The sequence below is a fragment of the Xyrauchen texanus genome, chromosome 35 (assembly GCF_025860055.1).
Source record: "Xyrauchen texanus isolate HMW12.3.18 chromosome 35, RBS_HiC_50CHRs, whole genome shotgun sequence".
Classification (NCBI taxonomy): domain Eukaryota; kingdom Metazoa; phylum Chordata; class Actinopteri; order Cypriniformes; family Catostomidae; genus Xyrauchen; species Xyrauchen texanus.
In genome coordinates, this window is record NC_068310.1 from 25,869,488 (window position 1) to 25,888,797 (window position 19,310).

The window sequence follows — 19,310 nt, forward strand, 5'->3', positions numbered from 1 at the left end:
AATGATGAATTTAAATTTTTGGGTGAATTATCCCTTTGGGAACTGAGTGATCAGCAGGGCGATTGGCTAAATATGTCATTTCATATCCCACTTTCCTTCTCCTTCCTTTGTCTATCGTGTTGCATTAGCCTTTGAGGCTCCACATTGTGAAGGTCATCCTCCCCGCAGCTCTGGATTACTCAGGTGCGCACACACAGGCAGAATTGGATACCATCCTAGAGGGAAGGTCCGTCCGATGCCATCCACCAAGGTGTTAATGGTAGCCGGTTCACTGGGATTTGACAAAGAATGAGTATATAAGTACACAGCAAATCCTAAAACACTGTTTGTCATTTTAGGAATCAAGCGTAGAGATTTCGGAAGACATAAATTAACTGACTTCATACCATGGAGGCCTTATGTAAGTGTTCTCCAAGTACATAGACAGTGTCAAAAACGTAAGCCCCAAATAGATGCATTGTGGGAGAACTTCACTATCAAGTACCAGAGAGCGGTATGACTCATGCAACCCCATTCACAAGTAAAACACTCTGTCTCAATTCTGGTCTGTATCAAAAAACACCCCCAGAGCTGCAGTAACACATTTTATATGTAATTCACATCCCCGTTTTCTCTTCGTACTCAAGTTCAAAGATCACCTTTCATAATTTTTCTATTCAAATAAAAGGCAATTTGGGCCTCTAGGGAGAGCTGGAGGATGGGGATGTGAAGGGTCTTGCTTAAATGATTATGACTCCCAAGAGAAAGCTAGTGACATGCCTCAACGGCGCTCGCCTTGTTGAAAAGACCAGCATTGCTAGTCATGTATTGGATGCGGTTGTGCTAGTGTACCCACCAGGATTCTTAAAGGGACAATTCAACCAAACATTTAAATTCTGTCATCATGTATCCCCCCATGTTGTTCCAAATCTATATGAACACAAAGGGAGATTGATATTCTCAGTCACCATTCACTTTCATTGAATGGTAAAAAGGATGCAATGGAAGTGAATAGTGACTGAGGTTAACATTCTGTAAAACATTTCTTTTTGTGTTCCATATGGATTTGGGACAACACAAGGGTGAGCAAATGATGACACAATTTTCATATTTAGGTGAACTATTATTATCTTAACCAGCAAGACTCTCTCTGTCAAGGTTTTAAATTTTTGTTTATTTTTTTTGCCGGTAAACATCATGGCTATGCAGGTCCACCTGCTAGACCAGAACCAAACCAGCATAAACCAGCCTGGAAATTAATGCTGGTCATTTCAGTATGGCTGATGTGTTGAAGGTGGACAGGGAAGATTTGTCTAAAACAGGTTCTCTGTGCTGTCCACTGCCTGCTGTGACCTTAATTTGTTCTGTCTTGAGTCAGTACACCCACTGGGCTGCTGATGCACCTTCAGGGAACAAAAGAAAATCTTAACAGAAGCTAGCATCTTTGCAAACTGACGTTGTGTGTGTGTGTGTGTGTGTGTGTGTGTGTGTGTGTGTGTGTGTGTGTGTGTGTGTGTGTGTGTGTGTGTGTGTGTGTGTCTCCAAAGCAAGAAAAAAATCTAAGTGGAAATGACAGAAGACGAAAAAACAGGGAATGAGTCTAGGGTGGAGGAGGAACCAAGCAGGATTCATTCCCAACAGCTTATCCGCTAATGAAGATATGCAATGTCTGTCCTGTGATTATTAGAGTACTTCAAGCCAAATGACTCCCATCGCCCAAGATAGAAACACTTAAATATGTAAAGATAGACAACAAAATCACAGGAATGGGGCGACCAAGCTGAAGCTTTAATTAATGCTGCTTTCCGAATTTTGTGCCATATAATGTCCTCTTTATTGTAATTCCGATTCCACTGTAAGGATATTTTTGCTTAATTCCATGAAAGGCCACATATTCAAGATGAATGGAAGCTGTATTGCAGAGTGAGGATTGTGAATTCTCCACCGGCTCTCAGTGTTGTCTATGCTCTGCAGGGTATGCTTTTTCATTCCATTTGCTAAGCTAATTTTATGGAAATGGCCCACGTCTTTTTCCAGAAGCTGCTTTTGCTTTTTTTCTCACAGATTTCTCACAACATGCTTAAGCAACTGGCCGCATCTCAATAAGACTGCAGGGGAGTACTGTGCTATTGGAGAGTTGAAATAGGACTATATCCTGCTGAAAAGACCAGCTTAGAACAGCATACATTTCCATGTTGGTCCAAGCTGGTTTATGATGGTTAGTACTGATTTGGTACTGCTCTACCTGGATAGCCATGTTGTTAACCATGGCTGGGCAGTAGTGGATCCTGGCTTAGGCAATATAGGCAGGCACCTAGGTCGGCAATGCTCTGGGGCAACACAGGGTATCTTATTGGACACCCCCTCAGATAGCTCTCAAGATCGCAATGGGAGAAAGGTGCCCGGAATTGTGCCACCCTGCCCCTGGCTCGTGAAGGAAGCGAGGTGCCCCAAATTGTGCAAATCCGCCCTGAACTCATAAGAATGTGATGGGAGAGAGGTGGCCCAAATCATGCCACCCCACCCCGCACAGAGCTCATAAGATCATCATGGGGTAAAGGTGCCCTGATTGGTCCTGACAGGCTTATGGATGTTAATAACATGTATAGGAACATCATGACACTTGACACAAAGAAAATGTGTACTCAAGCCAACAGATGATCAACATACAGTGTGTGACCAAGTATATTCAACAGGGTATGGCCCATGATTTCCGCAATGCAGAACATACAGAAGGAATCACGGAATTTAAATTGGAATTAAAAATGGAATTTACAGTAAAACTTGGAATTTAGGGAATCTGAAAAATTTGGGATTAAATAAATTACAATTTGACATTGATTTAATCAAATCGTGAAATGGCAAAAGTGTGATGATTAAAGTGTGTGTGTGCAATGTGATTTAATTAAATACAGATACTACTTTTTTATCAATGTTTTAATTTAAAATGTGAAGCTACGTTGTGCAGCCCACAAACATTGAGGTTAGTTTGACTAAAACTAACCTCAATGTTTTCATGAAAATGAGTTACTATATTTTCATTTGATTAAGGGTTTATTTATTAATTTGATTAGACACAGTTTTTGATGATACAATTTTATTTATGCATAAAACAGTAAAACATTTAAACAGTAAACACAAAATTTGGGAAAAATAAAACAGATTTAATAGGGCCCTAGGTAGACAGCAACTGAGGGCTTTGGAAACAGCCCAAGTCATCCCGTCTTGCTGCATGGGCTTTTCAAAAGGGCACACTCAAAGAACATTACTATAAACTGACTCTGCAGCTCAAGTGGAACACCATAAACACTCTAGATTTCTTTGGTGTGGGCATTTCTGTGCAGTTCAACTCAAGAAAAAGGCATCTGTAAGGACATGGGCTGTTAGGGAGCCATGCAGTGTCCATAATTCATGGACACACCTCCGCACTGAAGCTGAAATATCAGCCAATGCACACAGACATGTCCGTCACCAACAAGAGCGCAGGAAAGGTTTCCTGATTCACCACTGAACCTGGCTAGCCATGTCAGCCTGGTGCACCTAGCTTGATCTCCACCAAGACATGCATGCACACACACACACACACGCACACGTGTGTGTGTTTTTACCTCCAGGGCAGGGGCAGGTCTGAGCGCAGTCTCCCCCATATCGTCTGCCCTTTGCCAGATCGCAAAATGAAGGAGGAGGGGAATGGGAAAAGAGGTGCAGGTGTGCATACCACAAACTCATGACTGGTGCATCACTTTTCTTTTTAACCAAGGAAGCTCCCTGTTAGCCAGTGACTCTATGGCACTGATCCAAACACTGCTTCAAGCTTATATGCATGCTGTCAAGATCCACATTCACATGCAGACACATTTTCTCCCTTTATCTACCTCTCAAACTCACACAAGAAACACTGAGGCAGGTCTGAGCCCAGCCTGCTGGAACTGCCTCTAAAGCTCATTAGAAGATCAGAACAACCCTTTACCCGCTTCTTAATGATGAACTTACAATAAACATTTAGTAATTTTGAGCTTGAATGAACAGAACATGGAATTTTGGCACATAACCCCAGACAAATGGAGGGTCATGTTAGTCTCTAGGCCAAAACAATCACACTACAACAGTTTGTTCCCACAAGCTGCGAGACTACTCAAAACCATTTGGCCAAAAATGATCTGACTGAACTGAGTTTCTTTTTTTTTTTGCTCAAACCACCACTTCTCTGTCACTAGAATATATGAGTCATTATTTAGAACTTCTTTATAATGGAGACACAATACATTTACATTTAAACGAATAGCTCACTTGCCTTTCTGCGACCAGTTATGAGACGTAACCATTAGCGCTTTGCCTCAAACCTGGTGCAATGCATCATGCACCAAGTTTAATTATGTTTGAGTGTGGATGATTTAGAAATTCAGCCTGTTTCTACATGAAGCTATCGTATACATTCAGAAGACTTAACCCTATAACGCTGTATGTATCAAATATGATACAAAACATTTGACTGCTCCTGTTCAAGCTGAAAAGCCAAAACACTTATGGTATTTAAGTTTCACATATTTATGGCACCATCTAGTTATTACTTGTGGAAAAAAAGTGGTTTCAATGTTTATATCGATCTATTTAAAATGGCTTCCGCAAACAATTACTCTTATGTTAGGATAAATGACAGCTTATTACAATAAAGCTAAAGTGACAGTAATGATTATATTGTTACTGATATTTGAAAATGAGATTTTGCTGAATATAAGCAACTTGTGCTTGGTTAAAATGTTGTGTATTATTTTATTGTAAAAGCATGTTGAAATTACATGTGTCAAATATGATACAAAAGGCTTTTGAGGTATATCTCTTAATCACCATTACATTACATTCATGCCAAAAAATGTGTACAATTTATTCACAGTGTTTTGAAAATTCTTCTGTAAGATATATTTAAAGTGTGTATTTTCATATATGCAGCCTGCTCCATCATTGTAAATATCTCATTATTTTACATTACAAGCTATTATGATGTCATCTTACCATAAGCACCCAATGAAAAAAGTTTTACAATTTCCCTTTTTAAATGTCAATATAGTGTCTGGTGCATAAAATACTGATAGTATTGTTAATTGAATTGAATTTTATTTATATTGTATTTGATGTCCTGAATTGAACTGTGATACATTTCAATCCATATTTATAGACCAAGGAGAGGAAGTTGTCAAAGCCAAACTCTCAAGCATTTGGTATTTCTCAAAAGCCCAGGGAGTCCTCTAATAATACCCCAAAATTTAACACTGGAGCATGTATGGACTAAGAAAAACTTGAATAACAATTGTCCTATACAGAAATGAACTGTTGGGTGTCAGGAGGATAATGACCTTTAAAGCCTAATGTATCAAATATGATACATAAAAATATGATATATATATATATATATTTTATCTAATGGTATTGATATTTGCCTTTTTAATCATTAGACAAGATCATAAGGAGAAATGGGGAACTGTTGAGAGAGAGGGAGAATGAAACAGACGAGCACTTTAACATTTTGAGCTCAAACGCGTGTGCCGTGGCTCTGATATGCGGACCGTTTATGAGAATGTGTTGCACACCGGTCTATTTCTGTAGTAACCCGATGGCACATAACAACAAAACAAACTGTGATTGGCCATTTACATGTCTCAGGTGGCTCCTTCAAATGCAAGCAGGTGATTCTCAGTGCCCTCACGCCTTAAGAAACGATAGGCCAAACGGGAAGAATTATCGGCCGATACGATAATTAAAAACTTCAGAATATCGGTCGATTTATCGGCCTCTGTGATATATCGGTCGACCACTATTTTTAACAAAAAGGGCTTTAGATTGAATGTGTGAATATGTCCATTAAAATTATTAAAAGTCTTAATAGGCTTGTCAGTCATCTTTAAGGAGAAATGTCTCCCTCTGTGCTGCAAGCTATCAAATCACCACCCCCTCCCTTCTCCCTCACAGCTCCCTCCATGCACCCCTGCATCGACCTTCCAGAATTTCAAGGAGAATTGATTTTGTTCCCCTTTATCTGAAACATTAACAACAGTGGGAAATAATGTCATACCACCCATATACATCTAAAGACGATATTTTATACACACACTCACTCTTGCGTTCTCTCTCTCGCCAGTCTCACTTCATTTCCAAAACCCATAGATATGAGCTTCATAATTCATACAGCTTACCAATTTGTCAAGGATTTCAGCTCAAACTATTAATAAATGTAGGTTGTTTGTGGATGGATGGATGCATTTATCATTCACTTGGGGTCTCATACAAAGGATGACTCCATAGCTGCTATTGTATATTCAGGCTTTTATGATTTGTTTACTCTTGGGAGTCTGGTCTACATAACAAAATAAACCACAGAGTAAACAAGGAGGCTCTGTCACAAAGCCATTATCCAACCAGCCATGTGCAGCACAGCATTTGAGCACACTCAAAGAGTGAAGTGCATTTTCCAAGGAAATGCATGGTGTTACAGGATCCCACTGAGAGACAGCCATGAGCTTTAAAGAGCAACTCTATGGGACACCTGGCACCAACATTATGCTTAAACCATTAGAGGATCCAGTATAATGTATGTGTATATCTATAGTCATGGAGACACATTTGTTACATATATATATATATATATATATATATATGTGACTATATAAAATTAGATAAATAGATAGATAGATAGATAGATAGATAGATAGATAGATAGATAGATAGATAGATAGATAGATAGATAGATAGATAGATAGATAGATAGATAGATAGATAGATAGATAGATAGATAGACAGACAATGTATTTACATATTACATTTTATATACATTTATTTATTAATCCTTATTTATATATTACCTATTCTTTTTTATTCATTCACTTTTTTTTCAAATTTTTTCATTTCAGTTTACTTACAAACTGGGATGGGAATCACAAGGTAACTTGTATATAACACAGTAATGGCTCCCTATTTCTGTGGTTAGGTCAATTTAGCTAGGCTTTCTAAAAAATAAACTATTGTATATATGAATACAGCCAAAACCTTTTAAAAACATTATTTATTACAACACAGTTTCAATGCACAAAGTATAATAGATTTAACCTAAAAGGTTAGCCTTTTTTTATATGACACTATAAAATCAAAATTAAATGTTGTAAGGGAGGGTGATTATGTGTAAACTGCACCTTCTAAATGACTGTTGTTGAATTCCTGGATCGATTTGGCAAAGAGAGAATTTTTCCCCATCACCATAATATTAATGTGGAAAATTTTAATTAAAATATTGATATTTGGAGTTATTGATTCAATATCACGAAAAAGAAAATCACGATTATTTTGTCGCACCTCTAATTACAAAATTAATTAAATACATTAAATTAATAAAACTTAAAATATTTTTTTATTTTATTTTGTTAAACATTTCTCGATTCAATTAAAGGAATTTTGATATGAAATTGAATTGCATACATCTTAAATTGTTTTTTTTATTGTAGTGTTAGGTTTTGAGTTAGTCTAGTGTTTATAATTATGTTCTAATGTATGTCCTTATTTACATAAATTAGAAAAAAATAATAAAAATACAATAAAAAATAAGTAAAAGTTTGTATGTATAAGGTCTTGCCTGCATTTCGTGCACCAAATATCCCGAAAGGACAGTAAAAATCACCTTCAGCCAATGGTCAGATTTCCAAGGATTACAGCAGAAGAAATATTGTAAATGATGTCTTAATGAAAACCTAAAATTGCAAAAAGGTTTCTGTGAGGGTTAGGTTTAGGGGCAGTTGTTGGTTTAGAGGACAGAAAAACATTATTCATCACAATCATCATTAGCTCATATTAAAAACAACAGAAGCCAATGTAGTCCCTGACATGATAGAGAAACAAACATGTGTGTGCAGATGAAGATACAGTTGGGCCCATTTGATCTCCCAGTCCTGCAGCCTTCTGGGCCACACACAGCCAGTAATGTATTTCCACCTCCCAGAGTTCCGTTTATAGCCAATTCATTAGTGTCTGTTACATCCACTATTGACAGTCTTCTAGCACCCAGCCAGTCCGTCTGTCCAGCCAAGAGTAATGGCTGGGTTTGAAGAGGAGAGGGGGAGGTAGACCAAGATCTAGGTGAGCTTTAGAGCTCAAGTAGAGAGAACAACTAGTGCAGTTAACATGACATGTGGAGAAAGCATAAACTTAGCTCCTACACTGCACACAGCTGACCTGTCTAAGAGAAAAACACACACGTTGTTTTATTGAGTAATAATATTCCCACACCTGCTACTTTATTACACTATTCCCCATTTCTTAAAGATCCCATGAAATCTCTTGACATATTGAAGCATTTCCTTCCAAACAGTAAGTTTTGATGGCAAATATAGAAGTGAATGTCCTTTTTTAAACAGCCAGCAGCCTTTAGTTATATGTCTTATCATTTTCCTACTTGTTAGTTGGTTGCAAGTGGTATTAGGGGGAAGGGACATTCTCATTCTAGAGAGCATTTGATTAGACAAAAAAAAAATGTGAAGTGCAACATGAGTCATCAATATCTTTGGTCTATTTTCCCAGACAAGAAAACCTGCTCAAGTTTAATTTTGTTACATACATAAACAAAGCCATTTGTGGAGAATACAAACATAAGCTTTGATTAGGTTGTGAAAGGGGAAAAGACTGTTTTCAGCCAAACCGCTAGCAGGTGCTTAGCTTTTATGGTTACTGAACCACAAATAAAATCAAACTGAAGACTATCTGTCAAAGAGGAAACAGCATGGGAAGAACAAGGTGAACAACAAACAAGCACAGCATAAACTCTGCATAAGTGTTTGTGAGGAGGTTCGTTGGTTGGGAAAGGAGGAAATGGGAAACTTGGGATTTCAACTCAAAGGTATGACTTTAATTAAACAAACTAAAAATGGCTTTTCAGCATAACATTCAGGGTCACACAACAGGCTTGCTTTTCAGCAGTGACAACTCAGCACAGTCCTTTGTGTCACTTTATACCATTCTCTCCTCACTGCTTACTGCAACCAGAAACAGGTGTTAGACATTATCAGGCTCAGGTGTGTGCACCCTTACTGCTTTCTCTCTTTCCAGATGAATGCTCGACCACGCCCCCGCCGCCACAGTGCTTAAAAGTAGATTTAGTTTAGCATAATACAGTTTAATGTTCTACGACTGCCAAAACAGACCTTGAAAATAATAAATATGAGCCAAAAATAAGCCCTCAGCATTCTTAGCAAAGCAAATCCAGAGTTGTTGGTAGCCACTTTCCAAAAGTATATTTTTGCATTGAAGTTCACAAATATCAGTTAGGAAAGAAAAAATAAATGAGATCTCTTTAATTCTGTATGTAATGGTTTCTCCTAGACAGCAATGAGTTTAAATGGAGAGCAAATGGAGACTGCTGCTTCCCAGATTTGTCTCATAAGAAATATACCCCATTGATCTCACATGCCTCCTCTAGAGTTTCAGCAGACATCTTAATAATGTCAGACACTGTATTCAGTTTTGCCAAGATAACAAGTCTGCAAGCATATATAAGTGATTTCAATATGTACTAAAATATTTCTCATCAAAATCTTCAGTGAAAATTCAATCTGTGCTAAGCTATCCACATTAATTGTATAGCTCTACTCTCTTTCATGTCAACAATTGTCTCATTTTTGTCTATTTGTATTTCTGCTATTATAAATTATTACAGATGGAGCGAGTGATCTGGAAACCTGGACCCATATTCACAAAAATATCTTAAACTCTTAAAAATTAGGAGCGTGTCACTCCTAATTTTAGGAGTGAAATTTTCATTAAATAGTATTTCATGAAGCATTTTATTGCTTAAAGTAGCCCCTAAACCCAAGACAGCTTAGAGGGTCATTCTGAGGGCCAGATGGTCAGAAACATAACTGTTGTCGTCAATCCACATTAAAAACAATGCATTGGAATATTATTATTAATTATTTTAAAAAGGTATCACCTGGATAGCAAGGGTGTTTTCATTAATGTCAATATAGTTAGAGATGCAGTTACCCATCCCAATGTCATGAAAAGTCATACATAATTTATGAGGTGGCTATTTCGTGTGATGTTGCACAATTTTGTTCACATAAAATGGTACAAGTTCATCACATGGAAATTCCCGGATGTCTAATGTGGGAGAAAACGTGAGTTTCGTGCACAAGGAGTTAAGTACATGCTTATAAATATCATGCCCTTACCCAAACCACTTAACTAAACATAACCATTCAGTAGAGTGAGTAAACATGATAGGAAGCTGTTGTGTTTGACAGAAACAAGTAATTGTTGCGTATCAGATGTAAACTATGTCCAGCGACATTATTGGCTGTAGTGAAAGTCATGAGAATTAAAACGAGTGCAGTTGCACAATATCATACGAATTAGCCAAATTTAGAAAAGTCGTTCGAAACCTGACGATTTCACAATGAGAGCGTTGCCATTACCTCTCATTCATATCAAAACAACCCAATTACATCGGAGATAAAGGTTTTGACAACTCTGCGCTCACTGGCCACACGCAAAATGAAACTGTGTAGTGCTGATGAACTGTGAATGTCTGTAATCTAAATATATGTGTATACATATACAGTATATACACAAAACTTGCTCTTAGCAGTTTTGTAACTAGGAACTCTTTGGAGAGCTCCTATGGTAAGATAAAAATGTTGGTGATAACTGGCCCTGATTTTTAAAACCTATTGTGCAATTCCATTTGGTGACGCTAGTGAGGCTGAAATAAAAAAAAAAAAAAACAATCAAATATGGCAGCTACATCGATAACATCAACCCTCATTGGGTCTTATCGTTACCAATCCTGCAACCTGACGTCATGACTTTGATCACAAGACATGATGACAACGTGATATGTTATCGACACAGCAGGCATATTTTATTTTAGAACAAAAGATAAAAAAAAATCTTTACAGGGTTTATTTGCCTTTAGTGAATAGTGGCTCCAATCTGTGAATTGAAAATAAATCACTATATAATCACCGTAAAAGGAATTGATACAGCTCACGCACAATATTCGGAGGCTTCTGAAGCAATGTGATCTCTTTTCGAATGCTCATGCATTTATGCGTACAAAATTGAAGTCGTCGGGTAAATAGTGACTTTTGACTATAACTATTTCAATTCTAAGTTGGGTCATACGATGCAGTGTATGTCTACATAGACCATATCAAGAATGTAAAACAAACAAACAAATTAATTAGAACAGTCCAAACGTATTTCCAGATGCATTCAACAAAGTCTCTGTTATAAGGTAAGTCAGACCATTTGGTGGCTGTTTTTGGAACACTCTTGGGCAGTTTGGGCAGCTATTTTTCTATAACAGTGCAGTTCATATCTACTTGAATGGGGAAAGACAGAAATCTCCAAAATGTTTGGTCAAGATTACAAAAAAAGAATATATTTCAAATAAGCAGTAACATTTTATTGGTCCAAGATGTGTGTTGCGCCGGCTTCACCTGAGCGGCCTGGCCCACCCACGACGCTCGCTCCAATCCCCGGAATCGCATCTAACTCGTGCCGGAGGTGCGGGTTTGGTGGCATATCTAACTCGCACCGAATCCTAAACGCTCCGTTCCTGGACCCGTGAAGATGCCAGTAGGTGACTGGTCTCCTGAGGAGAGGCACTCTCGGTATTTAAAGGCAGTGGTGATGATATTTTTTTTTTTCATTTACCGTTGGGCATTCCAATTTCTTCCATTCATTTTAATTGAAGTGGTCCGTCTCTGCTAAATGGTCTATGTTTTGACAAGGAGGAAATGTTCACGGAACATTGACGTCACTTGACGTCACCAACGAACAGTCCTTGAAATGGTCTATAGTGTTTGAATATCTGGATGGCGATTTAGAGGACAGATTTTATAATTGCTGTGTCATTCTCTTCCAGCCATGCAGAGTAGGTAAAAAGACAAAAAATGCTGAGCTGCTCAAACAAGCACATTTTATTTCTCAACCTCTAGGGATAGGTGAGTGTTAAGGTTGACTGCAGCAAAAGAAAGAGAGAGCAAGAGCAGGAAAACTGTGTGTTCTGTGTGTGTGTGTGTGTGTGTGTGTGTGTGTGTGTGTGTGTGTGTGTGTGTGTGTGTGTGTGTGTGTGTGTGTGTGTGTGTGTGTGTGTGTGAACCAGGTAGACAGGAAGCTTGAGAGGATGTTGTTTCATAAAGACAGATGTGCTTGCAAGAACATGAAATCAGAGAGACAGACAGACAGAGAGACAGCCAACACATTAGATGGCCGTGGGCACTGTGCCCATATGTCACAAAACATAACGGATCCCTGCGGAGGAAACAAATAAGAGATGCTACATGTAAATACCGAGAAATATTCCCTTTCTATTTGGTTGGACAGGTCTGTACCGAACTAAAACATTAGTGTTAAATAGATCACCCAATAACTAAAATTCTGTCATCATTTCTTCACCTTCTTGTTGTTCCAAACACGTATGCCTTTCTTTTTTTAGTAGAAAACAAAAGGAGACTTTTAGCAGTATGTTCACACTGCTCTGTTCCATAAACTGAAAAAAGTGGGAATGGATGCTGTCGAGTGCCATAAATGACAAAAAGCCCCATAAAAGTGCCATGAAGGTATTAGGACTTGTGTGCCGTATTCCAAGTCCCCTGAGCCCATACAATAGGTTTGTGAGAGGAACAAACAGAAATGTAATGTTATGCTATTTGAATATGCACAAGTGCAAATGAGATTTGAGAGTTACAGCAGAGGAGAGGGTTTTCAGTTAATAACGACTCAAATTTTGGTCCGTTTAAAAAAAATTAATCTATGATATGGCTTCAGAAGACTTGGAATATAGCACACAAGTCCTTTTTGCCACTTTGGAGGTTCTATTTTATTTATACAGTTCGAAAGTGGCTGTTTCCATACTCTTTCATTGTTTGGAACAGAGCAAAATAAACTTTCTGCTAAGTAAATCTTGACAGAATTTTCCATTTTGGCTGAATTGCTTTAAATTATTGGCTCTAAGAACTTTATAATCTGTGTGTTCAGACAGGTGTACAGGTTTGTATGGGTGGGGGATGTTCTGACTGCTGGCTACAATGGAAACTCCACACTAGGCAGGCGGCAGTGAATGCGCATCGCACTGCTGCTGCTCGGGTGACTCACCTCTCCTTCAGCAGCCAACCCCACTCTTTGTCTCAGTCCTGCCAATGAAAACACTGGGGCCAGGCAGTGTGCCATGGCTCCAGACAGTCCGTGTGTGTGTTCATGTACTTCTATCAGCACTGCAAAAAATTCTGAAATTCTTAAAACACTAAAACACTTAATCTATATTTTTGTCTTGTTTTCCAGTCCAAACATCAAAACACCTATTAAACAAGATGCATTTATTTGAGATACTGACATAAGATAATAAGTTTACTAAGTACTTCAATACTAAGTATTAGTTTTCTGATAAATCCAACAAAATGTAGTGAAATTTATTAGCCTGATCTCATGAAAATTACATGACTGTGGTAATATTTTTGTAAAATGCAGAAATTGTGGTAGTTCGAAATTGTGGCCGCTCAAGTAAATGTAGGCCTATCTTTTATATCTAAAGAATGTTTAGATATTTTTTCTGGAAAACAAGACAAAAATAAGAGTAAGAGTGTGGGGGTTTGCAGACACCGCATAACATTTATGTCCCATTATCAAAGTCAACTGTGTCATCAACACCAATGGGGCCAAATGTCTCAACCTGCTCACTTTTCAAACGTTCAAGTGCCCACACACGCACATGAAGCAAGAAGAGAGAGAGAGAATTAAACCATATGAGAGAATAAAAGTCAAGTAAAGGGCTATAAGCAGCTGCAGAATTAAAAGGAGAAAAGAGATCTGGTCAAGGTCATTTAGAGTACCTTCAGATAAGGACTGTCAATGAGCAGTCACACATTGGAAACACATACAGTATGTTGACGGCACAAAAAGGGAAGTTCATAAAAGCAAATCACCCTTAATCAGTATTTAACAACGCCTTCTGTTATTTAGCGTGCTGTTCATCAGAGTGTGTAAGATCGGTTTTGTTTACTGGCGTGTAAAATAGAGCAAAGATGTGGAGATCCAACTGCATCTGCAATCTAAAGGTCACCACAATGACAAAGATCTTTGCTCAAAATATCAAAAAGCTAAAACATCAAAGCAGCAATGTCAGAAAACAACTCAGCATGACATACAAACAGAGACCTGACAATAAAAAAGTAATACGACTTGTCTACGTTAACAGCATAATATGATCACAAAGCTAAAAAGTGTCTGCAAAGCAACTACATATTTAAAACCTCATTTGGACATGTCCTTACAACAGAAGGTCATAACAGCACCATGCACGTTTGCATTGATAATTGGTAATCACTTATGAATGCCATTAATACGGAACATACGGAACATAGAATCAACATGGACAGAAATATGGTAACGAGTGCTTGAAAACATTCCTTTGTCAGACTGAGTAACCTACTTGAAAATATTCACTGTCAGACGTGACTGGTTAGATTGGAGAGACACAGCTATAATCAGACAGGTTAATGAAGCTATTAGCCCATCATTCCAGTCACAAACATCACTCCAGCCTCTTTTAATGGGAACAGAGTGGCACGTCTGCACTCATCTGTTTGTTCAATGAGGCCAAATTCAAGCACTCTATTACAATTCCATGACTCCTTGCATATAAGTAAAAGCACACACACCTTTAAACTAATAGTTCACCCAAAACTGTAAATTCTCTCATCATTTACTCATGCCATCCAAGGTGTATATCTCTGTATTCAAAAAACGGCTGAAGACGCAACTTTTTCTAGAGCTCTTGACGATACAATAATAATAATACAATTAAATTAAATATCTGTCTTGGCTAATACTTAATTGAAACTTTGTAATGTAGCACTTTTTGTATTACTGCCTCCTTAAGATTAATTACTTGTGTTGTATCTTCCTCATTTTGTAAGTCGCTTTAGATAAAAGTGTCTGCTGAATGAATAAATGTAAATGTAACTCAAATGAAGATTATTTGAAGAATATCTCAGCTCTGTAGGTCTATACAATGCAAGTGAATGGTGACAACAACTTTGAAGCTCCAAAAAAGCATTTAAAGGCAGCATAAATGTAATCCATAGGACTCCAGTGGTTAAATCCATGTCTTCTTAGGTGATCTAATCGATTTTGGGTGAGAACAGACCAAACTATAACCAGTTTCACTGCACATCTTGCCATTGCAGTTTCTAGGCTCGATCATGATTTCAAGCTAGATTACACTTACTGTGATTTTGACACATGCTCAAAGTGCAAGATGGCCCTAGGAAGTGTAATCAAACCAGAAATCTAAATCTTGCCTAGAGACTGCTGAAGTCAAGGTTTATCGTGAAATAGGAGTTATATTTTGGTCTGTTCTATATTTAGATCTCTTCAGAAGACATGGATTAAACCACTAGAGTTGTGTGGATTACTTTTATGCTGCCAATTTGTGGTTTTTGGTGAGTAGAAATTCTGGTCACCGTTTATTTGCTTTGTATGGACCTACAGAGCTGAGATATTCTTCTAAAATTCTTCATTTGTGTTCAGCATAAGAGAGATAGTCATACACATCTAGGATGACATGAGAGTGAGTAAATTATTAGATCGTTTTCCTTTTAGCGTTAACTATTCTTTTAAGATGGAATGCAATTTACTTGGAAGAGTCTAAAATTTAAGAAGCAATCAAGAATTGATTTTTAATGTGCACCGATTCTGCTTAATAAGACAACAATGTGTAAGTTCATGTAAATGTCTTAGTTTTTTTAAATCAGGTCAAGGTCATAAACCGATCAGCACACATGCATTACTTGCTGCATGAAAACACCAAAACCAGCATTCTAACCAGATTATCCAAAGTGCGCAAGTGTTGAGTGTTGTGCTCATGCTTGTATATTTTTTTTACATCAACAGCAGAAAATAACACAATGCTTTAAAATCTCATGTAAACATCTGTTTCTGGTGATTTTTTTGAATGAGCTGATTTTTGGTAGTTATCAGCGTTGTTAATGTTTTGCATGTATATGCACTCATTGTCGCAGACGCTTCTATCCAAAGCAAATTATAGTGCATTTAAAGTATACAAATCAGTTTCAGATTTTCTGGGAACTGAACCCATGGCCTTGGTGTTGCCAGCACCATTTGTGTTATGATGTGTGTGAATTCTCTTACTAGACATTGACAGAACAAGTTGGACATGAAAAGAGCATTCTAGACTGATGATATCTCACAGGCCAACACATGCTGCATACTAGCGATTGTAGAGAATACAGCAACGGGAGGCTGACTATGGTGCAGAACCATATACCGCAACTATAAATTATTTCTGTCTGTAGTAATTATTGTATATTCACACACATGCACACACACACAAATGTTGGTGCGGCTATCCTTATGAGGACTCTCCATAGACATAATGATTTTCATACTGTACGAACTATAGATTCTATCCCCTAACACTACCCCTAAACCTAAACCTCACAAAAAACTTTCTGCATTTTTACAAATAAAAAAAAAAACATTGTTTAGTATGTTTTTTTTAAGCTATTTGAATTATGGGGACACTAGACATTTTCTCATATACCTGATTTATAGCTCGATACCCTTGTAATTACCAGTTTTTAACCTAACAGTTTTTAACTCACCCACACACACACAAACACAGAGAGAGAGAGAGAGAGAGAGAGAGAGAGAGAGAGAGAGAGAGAGAGAGAAAACAGTCAGATCACACATTGCAATCCCTATAATCATTATTCTTGGCTCTCTGAAAAACATGCCCTGAGGAAAATGCCGGCGAGAAGTGTAGCAGCCCGGCTGTTAAATTAGCCCAGGCATGCGTTAAACAATGTGGTCTCAACTGGTGTTCCCTCACAGAGCATTACACAAATAAACACACACTCAGCAACACTTCCATAACATTGACACACACTCTGACATCAGGTATCATATGAGTAGACTAAAACAGACTTGCACACAGGCAGTTAACATGATCTAAAATATGTTGCACTATTGCGACTATCTCTCTAACACACACACGCACCACACAGTTATGTTGTTACAATAGAGTGCAGAGGCTTAATTCACAAAACCCCTGTAGGAGTGTGAGCTGGCTCAGATTCTGCAGCCTCTAGTAACACACACACACACACACATATCTTCAGCCTCACAGAAATGGAGAAACTGCAGAAGCAACAAAAAGACAAGTATTGCAGCTGTAAATCCTCTCATGGTGTACTTGAATAAGTTGTAGAGGTACAGGTTTAATTTCAGAACAGACTTATCAAATATACAAGTCATTAACTGCTGAAGAGGATTAAAGGGTTGCTATCTCATACAAAAAAAGATAAGCAAAGAGGTATGCAAAAAGCCAACGAATTAACATATTCACAACCTGACCATAACTCAAAGAATCCTGTTATAAAGTACCACCATGGAGTTCAACTAAAGAAGTTTGGTTCTTTTGGTGCCTGGACTCTAAAACCTGTCTTGTACAATTTTTGCATGTTGAAGCCTTCTGAGGAAGGGCAATGGGAGTCTAGCCAAAGGGTGAAAAGTCTTCTATTGTCGGACACCCGCTACTAGACCTATGACCTTCCCTGTCAGCCCAAATTGATCTTGAAGAAATTGCTTACCCCAAGCATTGCACTTAAGAGGTTCTCAAGTTAAAAACAGTGGAATTAATGAAGTTAGGAGTTCAAATGTTCAAAAAAAGAGTTGAACATTCTAAATTCATTTTTGACTAAAACAACATGGTTGAAGTGAGTAGTAGCACCATACCAAAGCTCTGGAGAAGAACTAAAGAAGAACTTACCCAAGATCATCCTGCAAAACCTCGCTTCTGCGATCAGTACAGGCTCTCGCTAAAATTCTAATCCTGGAGAGCACGAGTGCTTCTCTGCGCTCCTCTGTATTTCTCCACCAAACCGAAGTGAGTCAAGCAGCCAGCACGGCGTGAGAGAAAGCATAGCTGTTGTCCATCCTGTGTCTCGTATGTCCTCTCTCTCCAGGTGAACGAGCAGTGCTCAGAGGGGAGGGATCTGCGGGTACTCTGCTCTCTTGTCTCAGGTGAGTCAGAGGGCAACGTGGGGGGAGGGCAACTGATTGGGGAGGGGGTGGTGGGGTCAGAAATTATAGAGCCCCAGTCAGTGACTGAGCCAGTTTCCCTGCAGACCGACCAGGATGCACAGTGTTTTTCTAGAGCAGACAGCAGATGAACAGTTTCCCTTCAAGAGGAACATTTCTTAGGGATGCCTTAGTAGCAGTTAAGCTGGTGTCTGCGCTGCTCTCTCTCTCTCTCTCTCTCTCTCTCTCTCTCTCTCTCTCTCTCTCTCTCTCTGCTCGCTTCTTCTTGTTTTTGGGGTTGGGTTTAACCTAAAGGCACCTTCCCTGCCTGCACTCTGATTGGTGGAACTCCCAACCAATTGGAGAGGCAGCACCCGCTTGTCATCCTGCAGATTGGAAAGCATGGAAGCACTGCTACAATCTCTCTCGATTTTTCCCTCCATCTCTTTTTGTCTCCCTCTCATAATTGGTCTGTTTATGGCTGTCAGGATGGCGGCCACCTCTCCATATCTCTTGCTCCTCTGTCTCTCTCTTCCTTCCTGCACTGTGTGACAGTGAACCCCTCCACATTTCTTCCCTCAAGCTTCATCTTTCCTTAGAATGTACTATTTCGGTTGCAGGAATACGAATTCTGCAAGATATTTCCCAAAAGCGAAAGAGGAAGAGAAAGATGAGTCTGGGAGAGAGGAGAAAGGGATAGTAGAGTTTGGAAGAGATGGAATAGAGAGTGACGGAGTGGAGGAGGAAAAGGATGAGGAGAGATTAAATTAAATTCAAACTGACAGTGGGATGACGTGGAGTGACAAGGAGAAAAGACTGGGAGGAAAAAGAGGACCTAACAAAGGGAGGAGAAATAGAGAGAGAGAGAGAGAGAGAGAGAGAGAGAGAGAGACAAACAGTGAGAAAAGAGGAGAAAGAATGACATAAGTCGCAGTCACAGTTATTTAGTACAACAGGGCCAATTTCAGAATGTGTCATTCTCTGGATAAAATGCGCCTCAAAAATCACTTCAAAAAGAAATTCAAAATAGAACATCTTTGGTATGTAAACAATTTGGCTCGGCACTGCACAGACAACAGCATTGCAGGCAGAGTTGATGGCAACCTTGCCAATTTAGAAAAGACACACTGCAGTGGAGAATCTACCATTTTACAAGAGCTAGAGAATAAAGAGGTGTCAATAAAGGAATTCTCAAAAGCAATATTCTACCACAAACACAGTCGGGCTCACACGCACATGAGCCAGAGGCT

The 19,310-nt window shown here is 38.6% G+C and overlaps 1 protein-coding gene across 1 annotated transcript in view; it reads right to left on the minus strand.

Annotated features, from left to right (window-relative positions):
* The window catches only part of znf385a (zinc finger protein 385A), a 102,071-nt gene extending 83,817 nt beyond the window's left edge, over window positions 1-18,254 (minus strand). Inside the window, exon 1 of the mRNA XM_052106383.1 lies at window positions 17,810-18,254. Coding sequence (XP_051962343.1) covers window positions 17,810-17,819 — 10 coding nt within the window. The 5' untranslated portion in view covers window positions 17,820-18,254. The remainder of the gene's footprint in view (window positions 1-17,809) is intronic.
* Between the last annotated feature and the right edge of the window lie 1,056 nt (window positions 18,255-19,310).